Below are 25,744 nucleotides of genomic sequence, written 5' to 3'. Positions count from 1 at the left end.
GGCCTTGAGGTGATGGCTGAACACGTCTGAGCTCCGGCCTTCTCTGCAGCACGTTCATGAGGTGGAGACAGGAACTGCCAAAAGGATCAGAGTGTTGGACAAATTCAGAACCCAGCCAGAGTCAGGTATCGTGGGAAAAGAATTATTAATTTTTAAAGAGACAATTAGAGGAAGCTTTCTTCTTGTTCTATCAACTGATGGTTCATGTCTGCCCAGAAGCACTTGGGTTTATCTTTATCTCCTTTTGCTGTGTTTGGTGCAATTGTCTATCTAAATGTTTTTTTGGGTATTTAATATCCATCCTGTGTTTTAATCTTACTCCATTTAAGATTTTGGCCTTATAGACCTGCATGGCAAAGCGAATTTATTCAGAGAGGCAAAAGAATTTCCTTTTATTGTGAACAGAGCTGGAGAGAAAATGGTAGGAAGTCGAAGCTAAAAACCTTGGGATGGATGTAAGAAACACATTTTTAATAGTGAAGGTAATTAGCCATTGGAGCAGTTCACTGTAGGATTCTGTGCATTTTCTATTGCTTGAAATGTTTGAATCAAGATCAGATGGATTTGTGCTTACACTTTCTAAGTGCACTCAGGGTGGGACAGAGGAGTCACTGTGGGATTCTCTGGCTGGGGATATGAACGTCCCCACTGCTGCTCTCCAGGTGGTGCTTGAAGTGCCACTCCAGGCAGCCAGCTGCAGGCTGAACAACCTCTAGGCAGACAAGGCTGATTTCCGAGGACACCTTTTTTTCCTAAAACTTTGTGTCAGTGAAGACTTTTGCTTCTCTCTTCCAGACCGAGCCCCAGCAGCGTGACCCGACCCGGGCAGCCCCGGGAAGAGCGCCGAGATGCCAGATGCTGCCGCTCACCTGCCCTTTTACTACGGCAGCATCGCCAGGTCGGAGGCTGAGGAGCACCTGAAGCTGGCAGGGATGTCAGATGGGCTGTTCCTGCTCCGGCAGTGCCTGCGCAGCCTGGGGGGGTATGTCCTCTCCATGGTCTGCAACCTGCAGTTCTACCATTACGCCATCGAGCGCCAGATGAACGGCACCTACGCCATCGCGGGGGGCAAAGCGCACTGCGGGCCCGAGGAGCTCTGCGAGTTTTACTCCAAAGATGCTGATGGGCTCTGCTGCCCCCTCCGCAAGCCCTGCAACCGGCCCAGCGGGGTGGAACCCCAGCCCGGGGTCTTCGACAGCATGAGGGACAACATGGTGCGGGAATACGTGCGGCAGACCTGGAAACTAGAGGTACTGGCCAAGGTGGTGTGTGGTGGTGCAAGGAGGGCTCCTCGGGGGGCTTGCTGCTGCTTTCTGATGAAGGGAGATGATTAAGATGCTGAAGGGAGTGGAACATCTCCCTGATGAGGAAAGGCTGAGGGAGCTGGGTCTCTTTAGTTTGGAGAGAAGGAGACTGAGGGGTGACCTCATCAATGGTTACAAATACGTAAAGGGTGAGTGTCAAGAAGATGGAGTTCAGCTTTTTTCAGTGATGACCAGTGATAGGACAAGGAGTAATGGGTGCAAATTGGAGCACAGGAGGTTTAAGGTGAATATCAGAAAATTTTTTTTTACTCTGAGAGTGACAGAGCCCTGGGACAGGCTGCCCAGAGAGGCTGTGGAGTCTTCTTCACTGGAGACATTCAAACCCACCTGGACACCTTCCTGTGTGATGTACCCTAGGTGACCCTGCTCTGGCAGGGGGGTTGGACTAGATGATCTTTTGAGGTCCCTTCCAACCCCTATGATTCTATGATTCTGCCTCCTCTGTTGCTGCCAGCCCCCTCTCACAGCATGGCAAAGCAAGGTCCTTCTCCTCAGAGGCTGCTGGCACTAAGAGTAGTCTTAAATCTCTTTCTTTTCCAGTTTCTCCTTCAGGAACAGGTCTAAACATCTTCCCAAGTCTTCAGACCCTTCCCGTGAACAGCTGGTGCTGTGCCTGCTCTGCAGGGTGCTGGAGCTCCTGCACGCTTGGCAAAGCAGCTCCCCGTGTGCTGTTTGCTCCTCTGCAGCACACGGGACCATCTCTCCGTAACACTGAGCTGGAGCTGTAATGCCTTAGACTTAAATTCTCACTCACATTTTCCTCCCTCTTTGGAGTCAGTGGAGGTTTTGCCTGTGAAACTGAGGTACTGGGTCAGGTCTGTGAGTTATTTAAATTTAAAAATAGCTACAGACAGGTCCCTGCATTTTACTGCAGACTGGAACATATATAATATCTGCATAAAGCAAAACAGTGTAAATGGACACACTGGCAACCACGTAATTAATTTCCTTCTATCTGCTGTCACCTTGAGAGTAGCTACTCAGACATTTCCAAGTCCTCACAGAAGATGGCTCAGACTCTGCCTTTATGGAGACTCTCTACAAAACATCTCTAAATGTGGCTGATTTTAGACCAAAGGTGCTTGGCAGAATGAGGTTACCCATAGGGTTTCTGCTTAAAGCTGATCCGTGGATACTGGCAGATAACACAAAGGACATTGCCACCTACTGGCAAACGAAAATCTACAGTTGTTTATAAATTGTGTGGGGCCAGGATGACATCTTCTCTCTTCCCCCAGCAGCAGGTCAATGGACTTCAGCTGGATTTGAGGGATGGGACCAATTTAGATAAGCAAGGAATTCTCTGCAGCAGAAGAGATTTCAACCCACTATTGCTATAGGCATGATTAAGGCCACAGGAACTTCAGTTGAAAATCTTACAGGTTTCCTGCATCATCAGCCCAAAAGGGTGCAAAATGAACCGTGCTGAAGCCTGAAGGCTGGCAGGAGGTCTCATTGCTCACCCTCTTGCAGGGCGATGCGCTGGAACAGGCCATCATAAGCCAGGCTCCCCAGGTGGAGAAGCTGATTGCCACCACAGCCCATGAGAGGATGCCCTGGTACCACGGCAGCATCGCCCGGGATGAAGCTGAGCGGAGACTCTACTCTGGGGCACAACCTGATGGGAAGTTCCTGTGAGTACACAAACCCCTGGTAGATGCTGGGACCTCTGTGTTTTTTACCATTTCCCCACCTCCACCACCCTGTAGCAATTTGTTTCATATGACAGTTCCTCAGAGGAGATTTAGCCTAATGTGGTCAGGCTGTGGTTACAGATCTTTCACAGACAGGGTCCAACACCCCAACCCTTTTATTGTCCAGGCAGTGTCTGGCCTCCCTGAAGAGTCCATCGTGAGCTTTGTTGTTTCTCATGTTTAGATATCTCTATGAAGTATGCTTGTTCATGCACCAGATTCTACAAGGTATTGGGTTCAGTGAGTAGAGAGATTCAATATTGACATGTTAGACCACGTATGGCAATACAGGAAAAGCATTTGCTCTGCATCTGTGCTGAGGTCAGACAGCCCTTCATTTAATTATCTCCTGAATGAGTTAGGGAAAGAAAGCATTAGCTGGAGAGGATGGAGGAGAAGGGCAAGAGACTGAAGGTAAAGGGTCAGAGGGAAGTCAGCGAGGTGGCAATTCCCACACTGGGGTGCAGGGACACCTTGCCAAGTGCTCACCCAGTGACCCACCACTGCTGCAGCCATGATAATTTGCAGGGCGAAACCTAGAGTTGCTTTTAATGGTTCTTCTTCCTCCCAGGCTGAGACAAAGGAAAGAGAACAGTGCCTATGCTCTCTCCCTGGTCTATGGCAAAACAGTCTATCACTACCGGATAGACCAGGACAAGTCTGGCAAGTACTCCATCCCTGAGGGCACCAAGTTCGACACACTCTGGCAGGTACTGTGCTGACCACTGGTGTCCTGAGCAAGTGAAGGTGCTTTTCCCTTGTGATAACCCTGAGGTTATAACGCTGAAAAGCCTCCTGGAGCTTGAAAGGCTTTAAGACTGTAGATGGGTGGTTGAAGCCCCTTCCAGAAAGCTCTGATATTCCCTGGGTCTGGCTGTCGATCAGCTCACCTGACTGATTTCACAGAATCATGGAATGGTGAAGGTTGGAAAGGACCTTCAAGATCACCCAGTTCCAACCCCCTGCATGGGCAGGGACACCTCCCACCAGCCCAGGTTGCTCCAAGCCCCATCCAACCTGCCCTTCAACACTGCCAGGGATGGGGCAGCCACAGCTTCTCTGGGCAACCTGTTCCAGTGCCTTCCTGCCCTCATGGTGAAGAATTTTGTCCTGATATCTAACCTAGATCTCCCCTCTTTCAGTTTAAAACCATTACCCCTTTTCCTATCTCTTCTCCCTCTGGTGAAAAGTCCCTCCCCAGCTTTCCTGTAGCCTCTTCAGGTATTGCAAGGCTGCTTGAAGGTCTCCCCAGAGCATTCTCTTCTCCAGGCTGAATAGCCCCAACTCAGCACTGAAATGGTGCTGGCTTTGCCACTGCCTCCATGCCTTACACCAGTGTGGTGCCTCTCCAAGGAAACAAGAGGATTAGTGCTTTTAATTTCTGTCTTTAAGCCAGGACACTTGAGATGGCTGTATTCATTACACTTGCACCCCAGGAGCAAACACCACATTCAGCCCCAGGGTGCACCTCAGACCCCTGCCTGCAGCAAGCCCTGATAGCATGGCTGATCCCTGATGGCACTGCTCATCCCAGGCTGTCCCCCCATCTGTCCCCCTGGGATGGCAGCACTGTTGGGTGCAGATTGCCCCTCTGTTTGCCAGGGGACTGACTGCTGTGCAAAGAGTAGGGGAGGCCACAGGTCTTGAGCCAGCTGCCAAAAATCTTTACGTGACAGGAGATCCAGACACCAGGAGACACATCCCATCGCTCCTGGGAGTCAGGGGTGCTGGGAAGTGGAGATGGCTGAACTGGATGGCTGGGCAGGGATTTTAGGGAATGTGACACATGGCCCAGCAGCTCTTGGTACTGTTGGGGAGTCACTTGTCCCCCCAGAGCCCAGCTCTGCCCCATGGCACACACCTCAGAGCTGCGCCAGGGGACGGAGACCAGCGCTTCTTCCGAGGCAGGGCTGTCTTGGGGACAGTAACTCTGTTTTGCTGAATTTTTTAAATTCCCAGGACTGTTTTCACTCTGAATGTGATTGAAAACAAAGACTTTGGGGCATTTTTATGGAAACAGAACCGTGCCAGGTTCCAAACTGCAGATGAAATCTGAGCCAGACAGAAGGGGAGGAGAAAGCTTTGGCCCCCTTGTGGTCCAGTGGCCAGGGACTGGTCTGGTTGTCTCCAGCCAGTCAAGTCCTCACTGTGCTTGAACTGGTTGTTGCTGCAGTGAGAAATTGCCTGGGAATCACAGAGCTAACCCTGGGCTTCCTCTGGGAAAGCCAAAGGTTTCTTTCATGCTTTATCAAACACGACTTAAAAACCTTTCTGGCTGGAACAACAAAAACATTGCACTGCAAATGCCCTACCCAGCTCTCCTATTGGACATTTGCCTTTTGGCTTTCTTTGGTCCTTATCTAACTTCCCAAATTCCTCCCAGCTCTGGCAGATAATCAGGTATGCAAGCCCTTGCTCTAGGAGATCCTTGAGTGCACAGATAGGGGGAGAGAAAAGAGTTGAGTTCCCATCTGCCATAAATCTGAGAGAAATTATTACCATAAGCCACACAAGTTGCCTGCAAAAAAAAACCCCAAGAGATTGTTTTCTCCTCACAATCATAATTTTCTCCTCTCTTTTTCCTCCAATTCCTTTCCCAGTTGGTGGAGTACCTAAAACTCAAACCAGACGGGCTGATTTTCTACCTGAGGGAAACCTGCCCCAACCCCAACATGCCAGGTGAGCGAACATCTCTCAGAGCCATCCCTGGCCTCAGTTTACCACCAGTAGAACCAGTTTGAGCAGAGCCAACCCAGGTTTACTTTAGCATGTCCAACCTTGCTCAGATCCTGGCAGTGAGGGAACAGTGAGGTCTCTGCTCCTCTAGAAACTGGGCAAGTGCCATGCCAGGTTGTCTGCTGAAAGTGGCTGCTCTTCAGGTCTGGCCTAGGCTGGCCCAAAGACAGGAGCAGATGGGGGATTCAGTGCTCCAAATAGATTAGGGACTTTGGATGCCAAACAGATGGCTTCTGAAAAAGTGACCTGCTTTTAGGCAGCAGAAAACAACACGTCCTGCAAGGCTGGCTCCTGGGGGTTCTCTTGAGCTGAACGCTCAAGCCATGGGTCACTTTGTTCCTGGGCCAAGTATCACAAGTGTCTCTTCAGAGCCTGCCTGTGGGACCCCTGGGCAGGGGGCTCTGGGGTACAGCTCAACCCATCCCCACTCTGGGACCAGTGGAGACTGTGGGGTGCTCAGTGGGGCCTGCACCTCCCCTGAGGGCTGCTCTGGGAATAATGCCCGTAGCCAGGCACACTTCCACACCTTTTTTGGTAAAGGCTGTGGAACCCAGCCTTTGGGGGGGTGCATTACACCCAGGCATCCACACAGTCCTTCAAGGATGCTCTGATCCTGCTTGGGGCACAGGCAGACCCTTCCTAACACCTTCTCTCTCCTGATTCACAGCGTCTGCAGCACCGGTTCCACCAACCCACCCCTCTGTGAGCGTAAGTTCTGGGCAGGGTCCGGTTTATTGGTACCTCAGTGGTTTAATGTTATTGCATTTCAAGCTTGCTGATCAAACTCTGCTCTTCTCTAAAAGGCAGTAACTCAAATGGAATATATTAAGGCCAGCTGCAATGCTGTTCCCTTTCCAGCTTGGATGGGGACAAGGAATAGCTGGGCACAGCTACCATTAGAGCTGAAAATGGTTTCCATTCATACTGAGCTCCTTGCAACATGTGGGCCTGTCCCCAGGGAGCCCTCTCCCCCCCCCCCCCTGCCCTCCTTGCCAGGCAGGAGCAAGGAAGACGTGGTTGGATTCTGGGAATGTTCAGCCTTGCTGCTGGCCACCAGCCAGGTCTTTGTGCTCCCACTGCGTCCCTGGCCTTGGGGTACGTCTGTGCTCAGTCACTGCCGTGTGTGCCGAGCTGTGTTGAAACCAGCTCGTTTTGGGCTGTCGGAGCAGCCCATCCCAGAGCCCAGCAGAGGCTGAAGAAAGGCCTGAGCTCTTCTCAGAGAGCTTTCACAATCTAGGGTGGGCTCCCATGCCGTGGTGGCTGCAAGCGGCGCTCAGGGGTGTGCGGGACAAGGGTACCCCTGTCTGCTGTGGGATGGAGGCTGTGGGATGGAGGCTGTGGGATGGAGGCTGTGCACAGGGTCACAGAAACACAGGGTCACAGAAACACAGGGTCACGGATCACAGGATCATTATGGTTGGAAAAGACCTCTGAGTTCACCGAGTCCAACCGTCCACCCAGCAGGAAAAAAACAAACACAACAAAACCCAAAAAAACAACCAACCACAAACCCCCAAACGAACACCAACCAACACAACCCCGCCCATGAGGGCGTTTCCTGAAGTGCCACATCTACGTGGGTTTTTTTAATACCTCCTGGGATTGTGACTCCACCACCTCCCTGGGCAGCCCATTTCCAGGGCCTGACCACGCTTGCAGCAAAGAAATTCTTGCTAATATCCTGTCTAAACCTCCCCTGCCCCAACCTCAGGCCGTTTCCTCTAGGCTTGTCCTGTGCTCGTGGGGATCACTGCACTCCTGGGGCAGGTGTGGCAGCTGCCAGCTGAGATGCCTCCAGGCTTCTCTTCACTCCCTGCCTCAAAACCAGCTGCAGACACTTGGCTGGGATGACTTTGCTCCTCTAGGAGACTTGTCCCTTTGGGATGGGGAAAGCAGAGGGGGAAGAGGGCAAAATGCAGCCCTGTGTGTGTGGCCCTCATTGCTTGGGTGACTCCAGAGCCCTCAGCACCTCACCTGCCCAGCCCACAGGCTGGGTCACTGCAGGGTGATGCTGCACCCAGGCTCCATGGCAGGGAATTCCCCCAGGATCTAATCCCTGCTGTGCAGCTGCAGTGGGGCTTCCTGCCAGCTGGGACTGGGAGAGCAAAGTCAGCTCAATACCAGCCCAGTTTCTTGTGCCCACCTCAGGGCTGTGCAGAAGGAGTGACCAGCCAGGGCTCTGTGGGCTGCAGAGGCTCCTTGTCCTTCTCCTCCTCCATTTTACACTGAAGCAAATTTCCCTGGTTCCTTTATTCACTTTATCCCTGTTTCCTTTCCAGAGACACCTTGGGCCTCTTAATGCAGACGGATACACACCAGAGCCTGTAGGTGAGCATCTCTGAAATCCTTCTCCTCCTAACAGGACACAGGACCTGGGGATGCCACAGGGATTACCTGACACATCTGCATCACCTTCTGGGCTCTGCTACAAAGCCCCTTTCTTATAAAGGCACACAGGAGCATCCTGCTCCTTTGAGGGCCCTGAGACAGGAATATTGCAAAACTGTTTGCCCACACTTGGCACCCAGTAAATCCAGCCCTGTCCCATTCCCCATCCTACCCAGTAAATCCAGCCATGTCCCATTTCTCATCCTACCCAGTAAATTCAGCCCTGTCCCATTCCCCATCCTACCCAGTAAATCCAGCCCTGTCCCATTCCCTACCTTGCACCCTGCCTACTCAGTACTTGGTGCATTTGGTCCCACCTCAGTGGGGTGCCCAGGTCCTGCAGGGCCTGATGGGTGGAGCAGGAATGCCCCAACATCTCTCCCCATCCCAGCTGCTTCAGCAGCTGTAACTAGGAGAGGCCACAGGTTGTGAAAGGGAGGAATGCCCCGGGTGGAGCCTTTGAATGATGCCCTTGGATGCTGGAGCTTGAAGGAGAATTGCCCAAGAGACTAGTGAAAATCTTCCCCAGTGGTGAGGGAGGAAGAGATGGGGAAGGATATGTTGCTTACAGCTATAAAAACTGTCTCTCTTGGGAAGGGGCAGGGAAGTCACGCCTGCTACCCATGGACACCACTGTCTATGAGAGCCCCTACAGTGACCCCGAGGAACTGAAGGATAAGAAGCTTTTCCTGAAGAGGGACCACCTGATGATGGATGAAGTGGAACTGGGGGCAGGAAACTTTGGCTGCGTCAAGAAAGGAGTCTACAAAATGAGAAAGTGAGCCCTGCCCTGAAAGGGTGCTGAGGGAGTGGGAGGAGGGTGCTCCAGCCTGAGCTCAGGGGAGTCCCCAGCTACCTTGTCTCTAGCTAGATGGACCCTAAAGTGATCATGGGGTGGAGGTGTAAGAGTTACTTTGGAAGGTCAGCGTTGACTTTCCATGGAAACGTCCAGTGACAGCCTCATTGCCTTGAGAGTGCAAACTGCACTGCACACTCCTGGGCACAGGGCTGCCACTTCTGAGGGCATTTGCTGGGCTCAGAGGAGCAAGCCCAAGCTTCTGAGGTCATCTTGGTCCATGTCAGGGCAAAGGAGAGAGACTGAGGAGCTGTGAGATCCTTGGCTAGGTTGTCTGTGAGTCGACAAAGATGGCTTTTGCCCTCTTCATGCCTGAGCTTCCCCCTTGAAAGCTGGCAATGCTGATGCAGATCTTGGCCTGTGAGGTGACTTCGAAGGCTGAGGTGACCCTTTTCTCTGTAGCCTTCTAGCTGGCCTGGGATACCAGTGCTGTGCCCACCCAAACAGGCACTGAGATTGTCATTGAGAGATCAAACAATAACACATGAGAAGTGGTTTGCATTCCTGGCTGTGACACAAGTCCTGCTGCTGTTTGGCTCATCCCATGTGTGTTCCTCTTGTGCCCCGTGCAGGAAGCAGATCGACGTGGCCATAAAGGTCCTGAAGAGCAACAATGAGAAAACAGTGAAGGATGAAATGATGAAGGAAGCCCAGATCATGCATCAGCTGGACAACCCCTACATTGTCCGGATGATTGGGGTCTGTGAGGCAGAGTCCCTGATGCTTGTGATGGAGATGGCTTCTGGAGGGCCACTCAACAAGTTCTTGGCCTGCAGGAAGTGAGTACTGAATAACATGTGGCTGCCTGATGTTCTGCACTTCTCATCAAACACTGTCCTGCCAGGGGAGCCTGGATTTGCAGGTGGAGGGAAGCTGCTAACAGCAGAAAGAGATGTCATATCATGTGAGGTAATAGGGACTGATGCTTTTGGAGTAGAGATGTCCACGTTCATTCTCCCTAGAAAGCTTGGAGGGGACCGTGGTGTACAGAGTGATGGCAGGTCCTTTACTCCTGCCTTGTCCTTTCATCTTCCCCAGAGACGAGATTACAGTCAGCAATATCGTGGAGCTGATGCACCAAGTATCCATGGGGATGAAGTACTTGGAGGAAAAAAACTTTGTGCACAGGGATCTGGCAGCCAGGAATGTCCTGCTGGTCAACCAGCATTATGCCAAGATCAGTGACTTTGGACTCTCCAAGGCCCTTGGGGCTGATGACAGCTACTACAAGGTAAGTGTAAGCACAGCAAAGGATGCAGGTAGCTAGCAGGAGCCCTCCTGGTTGGGGGGTGAGACCTCCAGAGGTAGGGGCTGGAGCTTTTCATTCCCAGGAGCCAGGGATGGCTGAGCAGGGCCAGCAAGACAGCAGGGCCTGGGCTAGGATTTGAGGCTCAGGGCTCAGGACCATGAGCTCCTAGCCCAGGGCAAGGGGATTTTTTCAGCAGCGTGGACCTACATATGACACAACCATTCAGCAGAGCAGAATTACTGCTCAGCTGAGAGCAGGCTGTGACTCAGAGTGGAAATGTTCCTCTTTGCTTTGCTACAGGCCAGGACAGCTGGCAAGTGGCCCCTGAAATGGTATGCCCCAGAGTGCATCCTCTACCACAAGTTCTCCAGCAAGAGTGATGTGTGGAGCTACGGTGTGACCATGTGGGAGGCCTTCAGCTTTGGGCAGAAACCATACAAGGTGAGGCAGAGCTGGGGCCACCGCAGAGGGATGCCACAGTCCAGTCCCACTCTCCAACAGGCTGACACAACCTGAAACTACAATTTCTGTCTCCTCGAATGGGAGCTCTTCCCACTGTTGAGCAGAGGGGAAAGGAGACAGACTCACTTCCACTTCACAAAAGGCACAAATTAGATTGTTTGGATCCTGCAGCTTTGGATTCATTCAAGGGAGAAGAAACAAAAAAAAAAACAAACCCACAACTAAAAACAAACAATTAATTTGGGTTGGAATCAAAGCAGCTTTTCTCTTTGATCCTTCCACTCACAGAGCTGAAAAATCAGCCACTGCTGTGCCCAGGCTTGGGCTGGGGGCTGTAGGCTGGGCTGGGGGCTGAAGGCTGGGGTGGGGGCTGTGGGCTGGGCTGGGGGCTCCAGGCTGGGCTGGGAGCTGAAGGCTGGGGTGGGGGCTCCAGGCTGGGCTGGGAGCTGAAGGCTGGGGTGGGGGCTCCAGGCTGGGCTGGGAGCTGAAGGCTGGGGTGGGGGCTGCAGGCTGGGCTGGAGGCTGCAGGCTGGGTTGGGGGCTGCAGGCTGGGCTGGGGGCTGGGCTGGGCTGGGGGCTGGGGTGGGGGCTGCAGGCTGGGTTAGGGGCTGGAGGCTGGGCTGGGGGCTGCGGGCTGGGCTGGGGGCTGCAGGCTGGTCTGGGGGCTGGAGGCTGGGGTGGGGGCTGCAGGCTGGGTTGGGGGCTGGGGGCTGGGGGCTGCAGGCTGGGGTGGGGGCTGCAGGCTGGGTTGGGGGCTGCAGGCTGGGCTGGGGGCTGTGGGCTGGGGGCTGCAGGCTGGGTTGGGGGCTGCAGGCTGGGCTTGGGGCTGGGGTGGGGGCTTGGGGCTGGGGTGGGGGCTGCAGGCTGGGCTGGGGGCTCGAGGCTGGGTTGGGGGCTGCAGGCTGGGCTGGGGGCTGCAGGCTGGGCTGGCTCAACACCAGACACCACTGCTGGGTGGCCGGGTTGGAAATGGTGCCTGGTACCAGGTGCCTGGTGCAGGGATCCAAAGCGTTACCCCAGGCCCAGCTCTAAACTGTTTCTTCTAACCCTGCTGCCCTCTCCAAAAACTTGAAAGTGTCTTCTCACTTGATCCTATCCTAGAAAATGAAAGGCCCAGAGGTCATCAGCTTCATAGAGCAAGGCAAGCGCATGGACTGCCCCACGGGCTGCCCCGCAGAGATCTACAGCCTCATGCAGCAGTGCTGGACCTACAGGTGAGGCTTCCACAGGCCCATCAGACCAGCACACACGGGTGGTGGCAACACAAAGCAAATCATGTCACCTGCCTTGGTCACAATCTCCAGTCTGTGATGAATAATGCACCTGTTTCTTTATTATCACACCCCTCTGTTTGCCCGTACCAACCCTGGGAGATGTTGCCTTTGCCCCTGCCCATCAAAGTCTCAGCTGCTCTCCTAAGCCCTAATACAACCAGGCTGCAGTTCTTCCCCAGGTTCTTCTGTGCTTGGCATCTTCTCATTGCATCAGTCCACTCTTGTCCCTTCTGGTGGCTCTTACTTGTTTCTTTCTGCCCTTGCAGGTCGGAAGAGCGTCCAGGATTTATTTCTGTGGAAAACATAATCCGCTCCTACTACTACAGCATTGCAACCAAGACAGAAAATGGGCCAGAGACAGAGGACAAGTCAAAAGCAACTCTCCCCTGAGCTCCCCTCTCTGCTCCTGAACACACACCCTTCCTGCACGAGACCTGGAAAGGCTCTTTGTGAATTTTTGCTTTAATCTCTCAAACGCCGGGTTTGTTTCTCAACAGTTCCAGAACTAAGGGCTGGGGAGATGGGGCTGCCAGGGCAGATGAGGGTGCTCAGCTGTGCCTTGTGCCTCCAAACAGCCAGCCATGAGTTACACCTCCAGCCTGACCCAGCACAGGACAGCACAGACAGTGTCATGCTTTCTTCTTACCCACTCCCAAAACTAGCCCAGGACCTCAGAGCTTAATCCCTGCCAGGCTCACTGAGGAAGATGATGTTGGCTGCAGCACACCCAGATTTTTCTAGACCCCTTAAACAACACTTCTTTCACAGGAAACCACCAAGTACACATTTCTGGAGAGGTCTGCATGAGGCAGGACACAGGACAGGGAGCCATCAAGTCTCCTTTCCCTTGGCTTAGGGCAAGAAGCAGCCGGTGTGCTGCTTGCTGCCAGGAAAGAGCAGGGCAGAGTTGCACAGTGCCACTGCTTTGTCCTCCTGTCCCCTGCCAGCTGCAGCTTTCACACCCTGGGCACTGCCACAGGGCACAGGGCACACCCCCTGCACTGCCACAGCCCTCCAAGCTGCTTATGGCTCCTGAACCAACTCAGCTCCCAGGGCCCACAGCTCACCTCCTGCATCCCATCTGGCCCCTCTGTGCCACTGAAATGAGCATCTTGCTTTTCCAGCCTGAAAATTGGTCACCCTGTAAATAAACTATTCTATATTTTTTAATGTACCTATTACTCAGACTATTGAACTATCATAAATGTTTGCAACTGCTGCAAGCTGGCAAGAAAATAATTGTCATTTCCCTCCACTAGGCCAGGGTTTCCCTCCTCGATGCTCTCCATAACCCTGCAGAGACACCAGCCTGGTGATCCCTGGGGCTTCACTGCGGGGCTGGAGCTTTACTGCAGCTCCTGGCACACACAGCTGCTCAGCCCAGTCCAGTGTGGAAACCCACCTATTGATTCCAGGGTTGTCCTGGTCACCCCCAACCCCAGAGGCAGTGAATTGCCCGTGCTGGGGGGGACTGTGCTCTGCCCTGCTGCAGAGAGCAGAGTGTTGTGGAGGCTGGGGAAGTGGGGCAAGCAGAAGATCAGAGCCCTGAGATACAGTGAACAGAAACACGTATCTCTCACCATCTTCTGGTGTCCAACAGCCACACAGTAGCTCACACAAGAGTACCTTGTCCTGGAGGTAAAATCAACAGCTACACCCCAAGCCAGGGCACAGCCCTCATCTAAAACCTTAATGGGAGGTGGATTTGATCTGAAGACACTGGTTCCTGGGGAGCATTCAGGTATGAGGCCTAAACTACCCTCTCAGTACAGCCTGTTGAAACACTCAGAGAACCAAGGTCTGGTGAAAACCAAGAGTGTTCCTGTCTCCTTGCTTGGAATACCAATTCATTATGCACCAAACCATTTCCTCCCTGCATCCCACCAACTTGTCCTGCCTGCCAGTAGAGGGGAAAACAGAGGTATTAGAGGAGAAAATGGCTTGTTCCTGTTTGTTCAGTGAGTTAGTGGCAGAGTCAGGAAAAGAAAAAATCTCTCCTATGTCATGTTTTTCCCCCAGAGAAAGCAGCTCTTTTACTGGAAAAAAGAAGGATCAATGTGCTTTCTGCTTGAATAACACTGCCAGGACATTTTGTTTAGACTTTTCTTTCAAAACAAATCCCTTTTCCAGTTTGAAATTATTTCTCATATTACATTTTCAGCTAACTGGCTGCTGGCATTTCTTTCAAATGGGGAAAGAAAGTACCAGAGAACTCATATCCCCTGAGGACCTTCTGGTTTAGCTGGAGACAATTCCAAGTGAGTGTGTGAGACACACCCTGACAGAATGTAAATCCCTTGAGATCATGTCACAAGAGTAAGAGGCAGGGGCTTCTCCTCCAGAAAGCCATCCAGGCTGTGGATGTTCCTCTGGCTGTTCCAATAGCATCACCAAATGTCAGGAGTTGCTGTGGGGGAATGAGACAACCAGGACCTGAAGCCTCAGGGCTCGGTGACTCCTGCATCTTTGTGACTCCTGCATCTTTGTGACTCCTGCATCTTTGTGACTCCTGAGGGGAATCTTCTTTGACTTCAGGCACTGGCCCCTTCCTGGGCATCCCCAGGCTGCCATGGCAGAGGGGGCTCACACCTCTGGTGGCTCAGGGCAACAGCCCTGCAGACCAGAACAGCCTCTCCATCATCCATATCATGGATCTATTCAGCCCTGTCCTCTCTCCTCACCCGTTGCTGCCAGGTTCAAATATTGAAAGGCTTTCCTGGACCTTTCAGCCCTTTTGCCCCCTGATCCCAGAGACACTGGGTGTTCAAGCTGATAAGATGAAGTACAGGCTGCAGTCAGCACAGACTTAGAGCTCAGTGCTCTCTGGCTGCTTCAAACTTCCCCAAATCCTCTCTTTTCTTGCAGACCTCTCCTTACCCCCTTTTCTCCACTCGCCCCATTTCCCTCTTTTACCTGAATCTTTCAAGCTTTTCTGACTCTTGCCCTCTCCATCTTGCAAGAGAAAAGATCAACTTCATCTTCTAAATAAGCAGCCACAGTGATAACGAGACATGGCCACGTATTGGTAACCATGTCTGATCAACACTGTATCACACACCACTCCAGATCTATCTCATTCCTACCTGTCTTATCACCAATAAGCTTATCTTATCACCAGCACATGCCTGTTTATCAACTGTACTGCGATATCACAAGCACATTCTGGCTTTTCTATCTCAGCTATCTAGGCACTTCTGTTCTGTTCAGCAGCACAGCAGCTCCATGACTAACACAGCTCTGTGCTCACTGCCCTTTGTATCATATCCCTAAATAATTTACTGAACCGATGCAAAAGTGTGTTTGCACAGCTAGGACTGGGTATCCTCCCCTCCCACCCCAAGGAGTGCTGCCTCTGAGGTTCCTCAGGCCATTCCTCAGGCCAAGGGGATTCCTGCTTTGCTGCTGGGCTGCCCTCTCTGCCATGAGCCTGGGCAGCAGCTGAGCTGCTTGCTTTTGGCTGCTGTCTGGGCCTTGGGTAGATCCCTACAGCAAAGAAGGCAGAACCAGAAGCACGAGGCAGAGAGAGGGGCTCAGCCCCAGGGAAGCACTGGCAGGCCCCAGGGCAGATGTCTCCATGCAGCCACTGCTGAGCTGAGCTGCTGCAGGACTCAGAGCTGCTTGTGTCTGGGGAAAGGGCAGGTTTGCATTTTCAAGATCTCTGTCCAGCTGTTGGTAACTTGGAGTCACTGCAAGGGCAGGACACAGACCTGCTGCCTGTCATCACCCTTCTTGTCACCCCATGTCTGGCACCCATCAAGTCACAGAATGCCTGCCCTGATAAAATACAGCTCAAAATCAGATTCCTGTGTATAAGTCAGGTAGAATGACTGATCCTACACTGTTCCCTTCTCTTCCTCCGTGATAGATCAGCCTGTTTCTAATTGCAGCAGAGGGAAGTGGGACAAGGGAAGGATATGAATGGCCAGTGAGTGCACAGGGGAAGAAAAGCCCTCATCCACCTCTGTCTGCTTTCATACTTCCATCTCCAGGTGATACCTTCTTCTGTCCAAAGGCCTTCACCATCCAAAGAAGCTGAACAAGCCAAATGATGCCCCAGCACAGAGAGTGTCATCACATGCACCAACATCCTCACTCAGCAGTGGCCCAGAATTAGCCAGCTCCTACTGTAGAGGCTTTTACCATCAACCACATCAAGAAAAAAGGATGTGCAAGGCACTGGAAGGTGCAAAGCTAGATGAAAAATGAGATGGTTTTCACTAACAAGAGGAGTGCAAGGGATGGGGCTGGCTTAGGTATTACCAAACAATCCAAGTTCTGAGGAAAAAAACCCCTCTTTTCACAGCAGAAGGAAATGATTTATTTTGCCACCAAGAAATCCGAGGTCGGACTCGGACTGAGCCAAAAGGCCATTTCTTCTTTTGTCTTTAGTTTTTTTTAATGTCACCTTGGTTTTGCCTGCCAGATAAAAATCTCTGCTCTGGCAGGGGAAACCTGCCATCACGTCTTCACAAGGGGTTGTGTTTTTTTGATCAGCAACAGAAATCTTGGAAAATAAGAGAGGTTCTGGCACCGGCTGAGAAGCTGTTGGGGAGCGGTAGGAAATTCAGCATCACTTGTCTCTTCTGACATCAAATGATCCCATCTGGGGCCAGGAGCACCCTTGGGGTGTGAGGGCAGGCACGAGCCCCTGCCTGCCTGATCCACTGGAGCCATGGCACAGAGTCAGGCCTGGCAGGGAGATGAAGAGCAGCATCAGACACACCATGGCACAGGGGCTGGTTTTGTCCCTGGCTGTCAGCAAACAGCCCAAGCAGTGACAGGTGGTTTCTCTGTGTCAGTTTTTTGTGGCCTTAAGCAATTGAGAGGACAAAGGGCAATGGATTAAAACTTCAAAAAGGCTGATTTAGACTGCACATGAGGAGGAAATCCTTCACCATGAGGGTGGTGAGAGCCTGGCCCAGGTTGCCCAGGGAAGCTGTGGCTGCCCCATCCCTGGCAGTGTTGAAGGGCAGGTTGGATGGGGCTTGGAGCAACCTGGGCTGGTGGGAGGTGTCCCTGCCCATGCAGGGGGGTTGGGACTGGATGATCTTGAAGGTCCCTTCCGACCCAAACCATTCTATGATCAGCTCTGGTCAATGTGAGATGTTGCTCCATTTGCTTTGCACTGGCAAAGCAGGGCGTGGTGGCTGGTGCTGCCACTGCCTCTTCAAGCCTTGCTCTGGTAAGATGGCACCTTCAGAGACTTGTTCATATGGAGGGCTTATGGATACCCAGCAATTTGCCTCTTGATCTGAGGTCCCCTTAGGCCCCATCCTCCTCATCTCCTGAGCAGTGCAGGAAGGAGAAGCAAAGCTATGACAATGCAGGACATTTGGCCTGAGGTGGAGCTTGGCTTGTGGTCTCTGCCTTCACTGCTGAAGCCCAAAGCTTGGCTGCAGAGACCACTGATGTTGGGGGGAGCTGCACCAGGGCAATGCTGCACCCTCCGTGGGCAGAAGGATGGAAAGGCAAGTGCCAACAGGTCACTGTGCAGGGCTGAACTGCCCCTGGCAAGAGGGCAGAAGCACAGAGCAGGGTTATGTGTGAAGGTCAGGAGGGACCAAAGCATTAGGGGACTTAATGCAGGTGGCAGTTGTGAGCAGGCAGGGTAAAATGGGGGGAAAAAAATCCCCTTCCCCTGCTTTGTTTGCAGAGTTTGTGCCCGGAGCTGGAAATCATGTTACCAACACAGAGAGGACACCACCTCCTGCTGCACAAAACGTGCCCTGCAGACAGCGATGATGACAGTTATTCTGAAGTGAATAGCAAAATAAAACATGGACAATTTCAGTGACATGAAAAATCATGACAAAGGAATCCAAAGAGATTTTAAAAAATAAACCAGCTGATTCTGGGACTCAGAGAATGTGTGGTCCCAGGGTTGCCCCCATGTAGGGACAGAGCTGCAGAAGCTGGTACCCAACTGGTGTCTTGGCCTCCATGAGCCAGTCAGCTGGGAAATCTTGTAGCCACAGAGCCAGAAAGTCCAGGGACATGTAGGCAGATGGACAATCTGCAGAGCAGAGCTCCCCCCCAGCCAGCCTGGCCAGGTCTCACTTTGTTTCCTTTGAAAGCTCTGACGGAATCAAAACCTTTCCACAGAGCACGTCAGTTAAGTCTAATCAGCATTTTTGGATGGAAAACTCGTCTATAGGAAAATTTCCATCCAACTCAAGTAATTTACTCCTGGGGCTGATGAGCAGAATGTGGGTGTGAAGCAGAGTCATGTCAGAGATATGGCAGTTGCCACATCCTTTGGCAGGAGGTGAACAGGGACGTGGTGTAACGGGATGGAGAACCAGCTCCCTTCTCTGACCTACAGCTTTGGTCTGTCATGTCATCCTGGACAAACTTGAGCAACTGATTTTGGCCCCCACTTCAGTGAATTTTGGGAAACAGGCTGGAATGACAGTCAAGAGCCCTGGACCTAAAGTGAATAGGAACCCCTGGCTAGGCATGGAGAAGCATGGGGACATCCAAAGAACCACAGAATGGTGGGGGCTGGAAGGGACCTCTGGAGATCATTTAGTCCAACCCTCCTGCCAGAGCAGGGGCCATCTCTGCCCCTCAGCTCTCTCCTTGCCTTGTTTTTGTTCCCCAGAGCAGTGCTTGCCAGAAACAGAGAGTTAACCTCATCCTTTGTGGATTTGCTTCATCCTTCCATGCAATGCCCTGCCCAGGTTTCACACAGTGTGTTTTACTGTAGCAAGTCTTCTAGAAAATAATGATTTATTTGCAAGTTTGAGCACAGCAGCTGGATGGGGCTTGGAGCAACCTGGGCTGGTGGGAGGGGTCCCTGCCCACACAGGAGGGGTGGAACAGGATGATTTTTAAGGTCCCTTCACACCCAAACCATTTTAAGATGATTCTGTGATCTCTAATCCTCCATTTCATGTCAAATCACCTGCTTTCTCTTTATTAATGTGATTTTAGAAATGAACAAATATCTCCCCTCTAGATTTTCTCTATTGAGTTTTCTAACTCAATTACCCTGCTTGATTGTAGCTTCCTCTAATCAAGAGCTCCTGCTCTTTTCACTATGACTTAGGGGATTTTGACCTCACTGCCCTGTACACTGGCAGCAGAGCAGGCAAAGGCTGCTAGAAGGGGCTCCACTTGCTCCCTTACCCCACCTGCTTTGCCCTCCTCTATGCAGGGGTCAGAGCCCAGAAGATGATGGAGAAATCCAGCTTGACGTGATGGAAGCTGAGAGTGTTGGAGAAGGACACAGACTTCCCCAGTTCTCCCTCTGTCACTGGGATCAGGGTGGCTTAGCACAGCCACAGGCTGTAAAAGACCAATGTAAGGGAAAATAGATTTCATAGGTGGAGTTCAAATGAAGAGGGGATTAAGTGATGGGAATTTGTGGAGCTCGTTCTTCCCAGCAAGGGAATGGAAGGAGGTTGTAAATGTTCCTTTTGAACAGTTTCCAAAGGACAATATGACTTACAGTCAGAACAAGTTTAATCTTCATTTTCCCTCTCTGCACTTTGATTTCGACCCTTCAAGCTGCAGAGTAACACCTCTGAGGCACTTGGTGCAGGTGCAGAAATTGCCAGGCATGTTCATGCCCTGGCAGGTGTAGAGAATATGTTGTGTGTGGGGCTGTGGACACAAAGACACTCGTGGGCAGGGCTGTATTTCCATGCCCACAGTAACAAAGGCTCTACTTTTGCTTGCACTCTTCATACACTAGTTATTATCTACCCAAAGTAGAAACCTCCCAGTCCTTTCAACCTCATCACTGCAGTGATTGTGAACTGGGCTTTTCCTGGTGTCTGGGATTTAATTTTTATGAGGAAACCTATTTTTTCCCCCACATACTTCCCAACCTGTTTTAAAATTCTATTTACCTTATTAAGCTGCATGAACTGATTAATAAACTTCCCTGATGCAGGTAATAAAAAGTCCATCTTTCCTGTTTCTTTTAGTGAAAAGTCTGCAAACAATGAGGCAGCATATTTCAAATACAGTTATTAGTGGTGTAGCAATAAAATATACAAGTGGGTAAACTCAGCTTTCATTTTAAAAGAAAAAAACCTGCTAAATTATACAAATTCCAGGTCAGAAGTGGACAAATGCTGGCACTTACTCATGAATAACAGAGGATATTCATGCAGTCACCCACTATGCCACAGCCCTGTCTGGGAGAGCAGTCAGGCCTCCAGCTTCAGGTCCCCACTTCCCAGCTAGCTCAGAGTCTCAAGCAAATCTTAATTCTTTTTTTCTTTTGCTGCAAGTGGAAGCAGAATTTGGCCCCTGTGCTGGAGCACTAACATCCCACCAATGCAGAAAAATAACTTTCAACAGGCTTTTCCAATGAGTACAGGAAAGATTTAAGTGAACCATGGGGAGATACCACTGACTGGAAACAGTGTTTATACTATTTTCACTTAAAAATCTACAAAGTAACCATATAAAAGCACCAGCACACACAAATGGCACAGAAATGCCTATTTATTTAGATGGGATGTTATAATTTTGTGCTTTGAATTCAAGGGGAGAGTTGCAGAATCATAAATGGAACTTCAGGCCTCAGCTCCCACATCAAGAGGTGCTTGAAGTATCTGTTCCTTTCAACATCTACCCTTAAGTAGGTTTTTGAGAATGTGATTTTCTCAGCAGACACCTGTACAGGAAAGGAGTAGGTTCTCAGTTCATCCTCAGGAGTTGCTTTGATTTAGAGCACTGAGTGCATTTCTGCAGAGCAGAAACTGTGTCCTGCATCTGTGAAAGCCAAGAAGGTGAGGACAGGTACAGGGAGGAGGGACAAAGGGTTTCCTAAGAGAGTAAGAAGAGCACACTCTTCCTGATGATGCTGGGTTGGACACACAGCCTCCATGTGAAGCACCTATAGCTCCTCTCTCTGTAGTTTACAAGGTTCCTGCAGCACCTTTGTTTTTGTCTCACCAAATTCACAGAATCCTCTCTGCTGGCCAAGGGCAAAGGGGACCCTTTGGGTGTCCCGTGGGTATGAACAATGCAGTGAAAAATCCTCCCTCTGCTCTGCCTCTCTCCAAAAGCTGCAGTCAGGAAACCACACAGCTCTGGTGCTGCCCCTGTTTCATCCCAAGTTGCCTGAATAACATCATCCCTCAGCCTAGCACGGGCGTGGTAAAACACTGGCACAGCCTGGTCCCAGAGAGCACTGAGACTGCAGATGTCAGAGGGGTTTGGTACCAGAAGCTCCTGCCAACTCTTAAACAATGGCTCAGGCACAACAGAAGGGACCAAGGAGCTTCCCAAGCCCCTCAAGCCAACTACTTCCCAGGGATGAGTCCTGCTAAAATCTTTGACTGAAAGTGCAGGATGGCAGTGAGAGAAGCAAAATCCATCCTCATGCCCAAAACCTCCACGACTGGAGTGAGAACCCAGCTAAGTCTTATCATCCTTGCAGCCCAAATCCAAATCACCATCCATCCTTCTCCAGTTCTGGCTGCATTTCAACAGCTCAAGTGGCAGTGAGTTCCAGAGCTTATTCTTATATGAAGCCTTTAACTTCATTTAGTCTAAAATGTTCAGTGTCTCATTATTAAGTCCCTGCTGTAACTGTCAGAATGGGAGGGGGAGCTGTAGACAGGATCTGCTCTTCCAGTACCTGAAGGGGCTGCAGGAAACCTGGGGAGGGACTTTTTACAAGATCATGGAGGGATGGGACAAGGGGGAATGGCTTGGAAGATGAGAGATTAAGGTGAGGATCTTATTTCTTCAGACATAAACCAGAAAATGCTGATTTTTGCGAGAACTCTGAGGAAAAAATTCTATCTTGCCAGACAAAAAAAAACAACCAAACCAAAACCCCAACAATCAAACCCACAACATTATTTCCCAGTGGAAAAAATGAAGCTAAATATTTCATTCTCAGCATGGTTAAAATGAATATTGTTTGGTCTGTCAAGCCTAACTGCAGTATTAATTTTCAGTTCTACTCTGCTTTGAACTGCATCCACATGCCCTGGCCATTGCTCGTTAACAAGTCCTGGTGCAGATGCCTGGTGCCCTCATTCCCCCTTTGGCACAGCTCCCTGGCAGTCCTGTCCCTGGAGTATTTTCTGGCTGAACCACCACATCACATTGCACAAGGAACAGGGTCTGCTGGGGAACCCAGCCCACAGAGAATCATGGAATGGTTTGGGTGTGAAGGGACCTTAAAAATCATCTAGATCCAACCCCCCTGCATGGGCAGGGACACCTCCCACCAGCCCAGGTTGCTCTGCAAAAGCAGGGTTTCTAGATGTGGCCCTATCCTCTAGGATTCTTCTTATAGTGAAGAGAGACTTTTGTAGGGTGTGAGTGATCTGATCTGTTTTAGATTATTATGATCTTGAGAAGGTAAAAAACACCTTAGCATCTTTCTCTGCACTGGGCGTGGAGGCAGCACGAGGTGACTGATCTGGACAAAAGCTGCAGTGCTGGCAGATGGGCCTGTGTTCCTGCTGTGAGATTAGAGCCAGGAATGCCAGCCAGAAACAGCCTAATACCTGCTGTGAGCAGGCTGTTGTGGATGTGAAGCCCCTCAGGTTGCTCCAGAATAGGAAAATAAACCCAGGACTCGGGGTTTGCAAGGAAGTCCCACTGCCCCTGGGAGTGGGACAGGAGCACAGCAGGGCCAGCAGCATCAGCCTGCTCCCCCAGCCCAGGAACTGCTGGAATGATGAGGGGGAATGATGGGGGAGGATGATGGAAGTGTTCAAGGCCAGGCTGGATGGGGTTTAGAGCAACTCAGTCTACTGGGAGGAGTTCTTGCCCATACAGGGGGTTGGATCTAGATGATCTTTAAGGACCCTTCCAACCCAAACCATTCGATTCTATGATCTAAAGGTAAATGAGATCAATAGTATCCTGATTCCCACTTTGGGGAGCAATGAAGGAGAAGAGTGACCTCTACAGCTCAGCCCCTTCCCAGGCTTGCTGTCCTGGAGGGAAGGATTCACTCACACTAATCCTGACAGAGCCAGAAAGAAAAAACAATTAAATATTGAACTTACAGAAGTGTAACTTCCAGATACACTTCAGATATACAAGTGGCTGTGGCACTCAGGCTGAAAGTTTACAGTTTAAAAATAAAATCAAGCCAAACATCCAGAGAGACTTTAGAAGATGTCACCCAGAAGACTAAGACCTGGGTTCCTTGGTTCCTCCAATGCTTTTGCAAATTTTAATTCCTGTTGGCTTAAAAGGCAAACAAGCTCTATTCTGGCAATTTTAACTTCACTTGACTAAAAAGCAAGATTCTGTAAAAACGAACATGCTTTGTTAAGATGAAACTGGAACAGATACGAATTTTCCCTGCAAGTGGGATGGTTTAAACCCAATCAGAAAACACAGAGCTGCTGCTAAGGCTCCTGTCCCTTCCTGCCCTTGGAGGGCTTGGTTAGCTGAGGCACTGCACGCTGCTGTGCACAGCCAGGTGGTTTTGCCTGGGAAGAGGGACATGAATTTTTTCTACAGAACAGTTCACCCTGAGCAGCATATGAGGCCACCTTCCCCACACTGCAGCTTTGAAAGGTTCACACCAGCCTGGCTCCAACCCCCTTTGTACCCCTCCAGCTGGGAGGTTCAGCCCTCACTGCTCTTCACCCTCTGCAAGGGATCAGAGCAGGCTGGGTTGGACACCTGGGGCTCAGGCCAGTATTTGTGCCCTCAGCAAACAATCATTTCGCTCCAGAGCGGCTCAGTGTTTCCTCTTTGGTGTCCACCAGGTGGCACAGGCTCCTGGCAGGCTTCACAAACAGGTAATGGGGCAGCAGACCACAAAGGTGCTTGCTGCTTTTCTGGACTGCACCGACTCCTTAGCAGAGCTGCTTCCCTGTTTGTCTGTCCTCAGGGCATGCCCGCCAGGTCTCATGCCTGTATCAACAGTTTCATCACTGTACTAACGTCAGAACCCAGAAGCACAAATATGATCCTGGTGCTGCCAAGGCACAGGCAGCACGTACCGTGTGTGCACCACAAAATCTGCCATCTCAACCATGATCTGGAATTGATCACTTTATCCATCTAGAATTTAAATCTATAGAGGGATAGCACTGACTGGCCTCCAGCCTCAGACCCGTGACCACCTATTTTGTGACACGTGTTGCAGGGTGAGTTCTGACCCAAAGCAAACTATTGCCTGTTTGTATCTGGATTTCCTCACCAAGGGAAGAAGCTGGTTCATTCTGAACTACCACCCATGAGTAAACCTGCGAGTTGTAGGGCACAAGATATAGCACCTGCTTAAAACAGCAGCAGAAAAAGTGAAGGATGCTGTGATCTGCTGCGCTGGAGAATTCAGAGGAAGAATGTATTTTGTTAGAATCAATTAATTAACTGTGGCTGTCTTCAGCACAGTGTTACTATATATATTTAGCACTTCACTCATCAGTCATGAAACATATCAAAAAGCAGTGGTGTGAAGGAGAGCCATGAGGAACCAACACCCCGTCCCGTGTGACAGAGCAAGTCTCCAGCATTGCCCACGGGTACACACATCTGTCACACTGCTGCTGCTCCCAGAGAACTCTTTTTCCTTGTATTCTCCACACAGATTTGAGAGTTCCTGCACAAAACCTAGGAAGTTTCATCCCACCATTTGGAGGGGTAACCATTTCTAAGTCCTACAGATCAGCTTTTGGAGGATTTAACACGGCATGTAAGTACGTAACATCTCCCACATCACAGATGAGGCACAAGAGGCATCAGTAAGTGTCACAATCAGGGCTCTACTTTCCCCTGGTGACAAAAGCCTGTTCCCTCAAGCTGTCTGAGCCATACTGTCATCCCTGTGCCTGTCCAGGCAGGGAGCAGGGACACCTCATCCTGCTGCCAGCCCCCAGACCCGGGCAGGGAGCAGGGCAGGGAGCCGGGCAGGGAGCAGGGCAGGGAGCCGGGCAGGGAGCCGGGCAGGGAGCCGGGCAGGGAGCCGGGCAGCCTTCCCCTCCCATCACACCCCACAATCCAGACACCTCCTCAGCTTCGCGTCGTGCCAACTTGTTCTTCTATGAGGCAAGAGTGCCACAAATACTCCCAACGTATTCTAAAAATGGTACATTCAAACATTTCACATACCTTGAGGGTGCAGCCACCTCAGCGATGTGAGAAGCGTTTGTGGTGCCAAGGAACAGGCCCAAACGGATCCTTCAGGTTATTTACACTCTGGCAAGAACGGGTGACCTAAACAAGCAGGCACACCCACAGTCAGGTGAATAACAGTTTATATTCCCTATTCCCAAAGTTCCTTCACCTGTTTCCCCCCTGCCTGGGCACTCCAGGGTTTACAGCCCATCTGATGCTTCTAATTAGCCCATAAGTTTCCTGCCCCTGCTCACACATTCCATTCTAGCAGGTCACTTTGTACCTTTTAAGGTCTAATTCTGACCTTTCCTGCCCCCGTGGCTGCCTTCCCAGTCCCCACCACGATCTGCACCCGCTGGTGTCCTCCTGCCCCGGGGAGCAGGGCACAAGGGGCTGTGTTGGGTCTGGTCTTGGTATCAATCCTGCTCCGTCTGGGGACCCCCCGGGTGGAGCCCAGTTCAGTCCCTCGGTTGCTGGGACCGTAAAACCCCCCCAGGGGTCACTGGAACCTGCAGAGATCTCCCTTCTCTTCAACAATTATATCCCTGACACGAGGGTATAGATAGAAAAACCCCAACAATATCCTTCTAACACTAGGATGTGAAAACAACACTAAACCCAACACTCTGCTGCTGACACTAGGATGCAAAAAACACCACCACATTGCATTTCTAACATTTCTGTGAGGGAACAGTGCCACAAAT

General features: G+C 51.1%; 1 protein-coding gene across 1 annotated transcript; it reads left to right on the top strand.

The window, feature by feature from the left end:
* Positions 1–845: 845 nt before the first annotated feature.
* LOC127394053 (tyrosine-protein kinase ZAP-70) lies at positions 846–12,374 on the top strand. Its single transcript, XM_051639783.1, has 12 exons — positions 846–1,250; positions 2,799–2,959; positions 3,591–3,729; positions 5,620–5,698; positions 6,423–6,463; positions 8,035–8,083; positions 8,741–8,921; positions 9,572–9,778; positions 10,038–10,230; positions 10,549–10,689; positions 11,812–11,924; positions 12,251–12,374. Exons 1-12 carry the CDS (start codon positions 849–851, stop codon positions 12,372–12,374), a joined length of 1,830 nt encoding a protein of 609 aa, XP_051495743.1. The 5' UTR covers positions 846–848.
* The last annotated feature ends 13,370 nt before the right edge of the window (positions 12,375–25,744 follow it).

This window comes from Apus apus, chromosome 24 (genome assembly GCF_020740795.1).
Source record: "Apus apus isolate bApuApu2 chromosome 24, bApuApu2.pri.cur, whole genome shotgun sequence".
In the NCBI taxonomy this organism is placed as follows: domain Eukaryota; kingdom Metazoa; phylum Chordata; class Aves; order Apodiformes; family Apodidae; genus Apus; species Apus apus.
The sequence above is the reverse complement of the archived record's forward strand: the minus strand, read 5'-3'. Positions and strand labels throughout refer to the sequence as shown.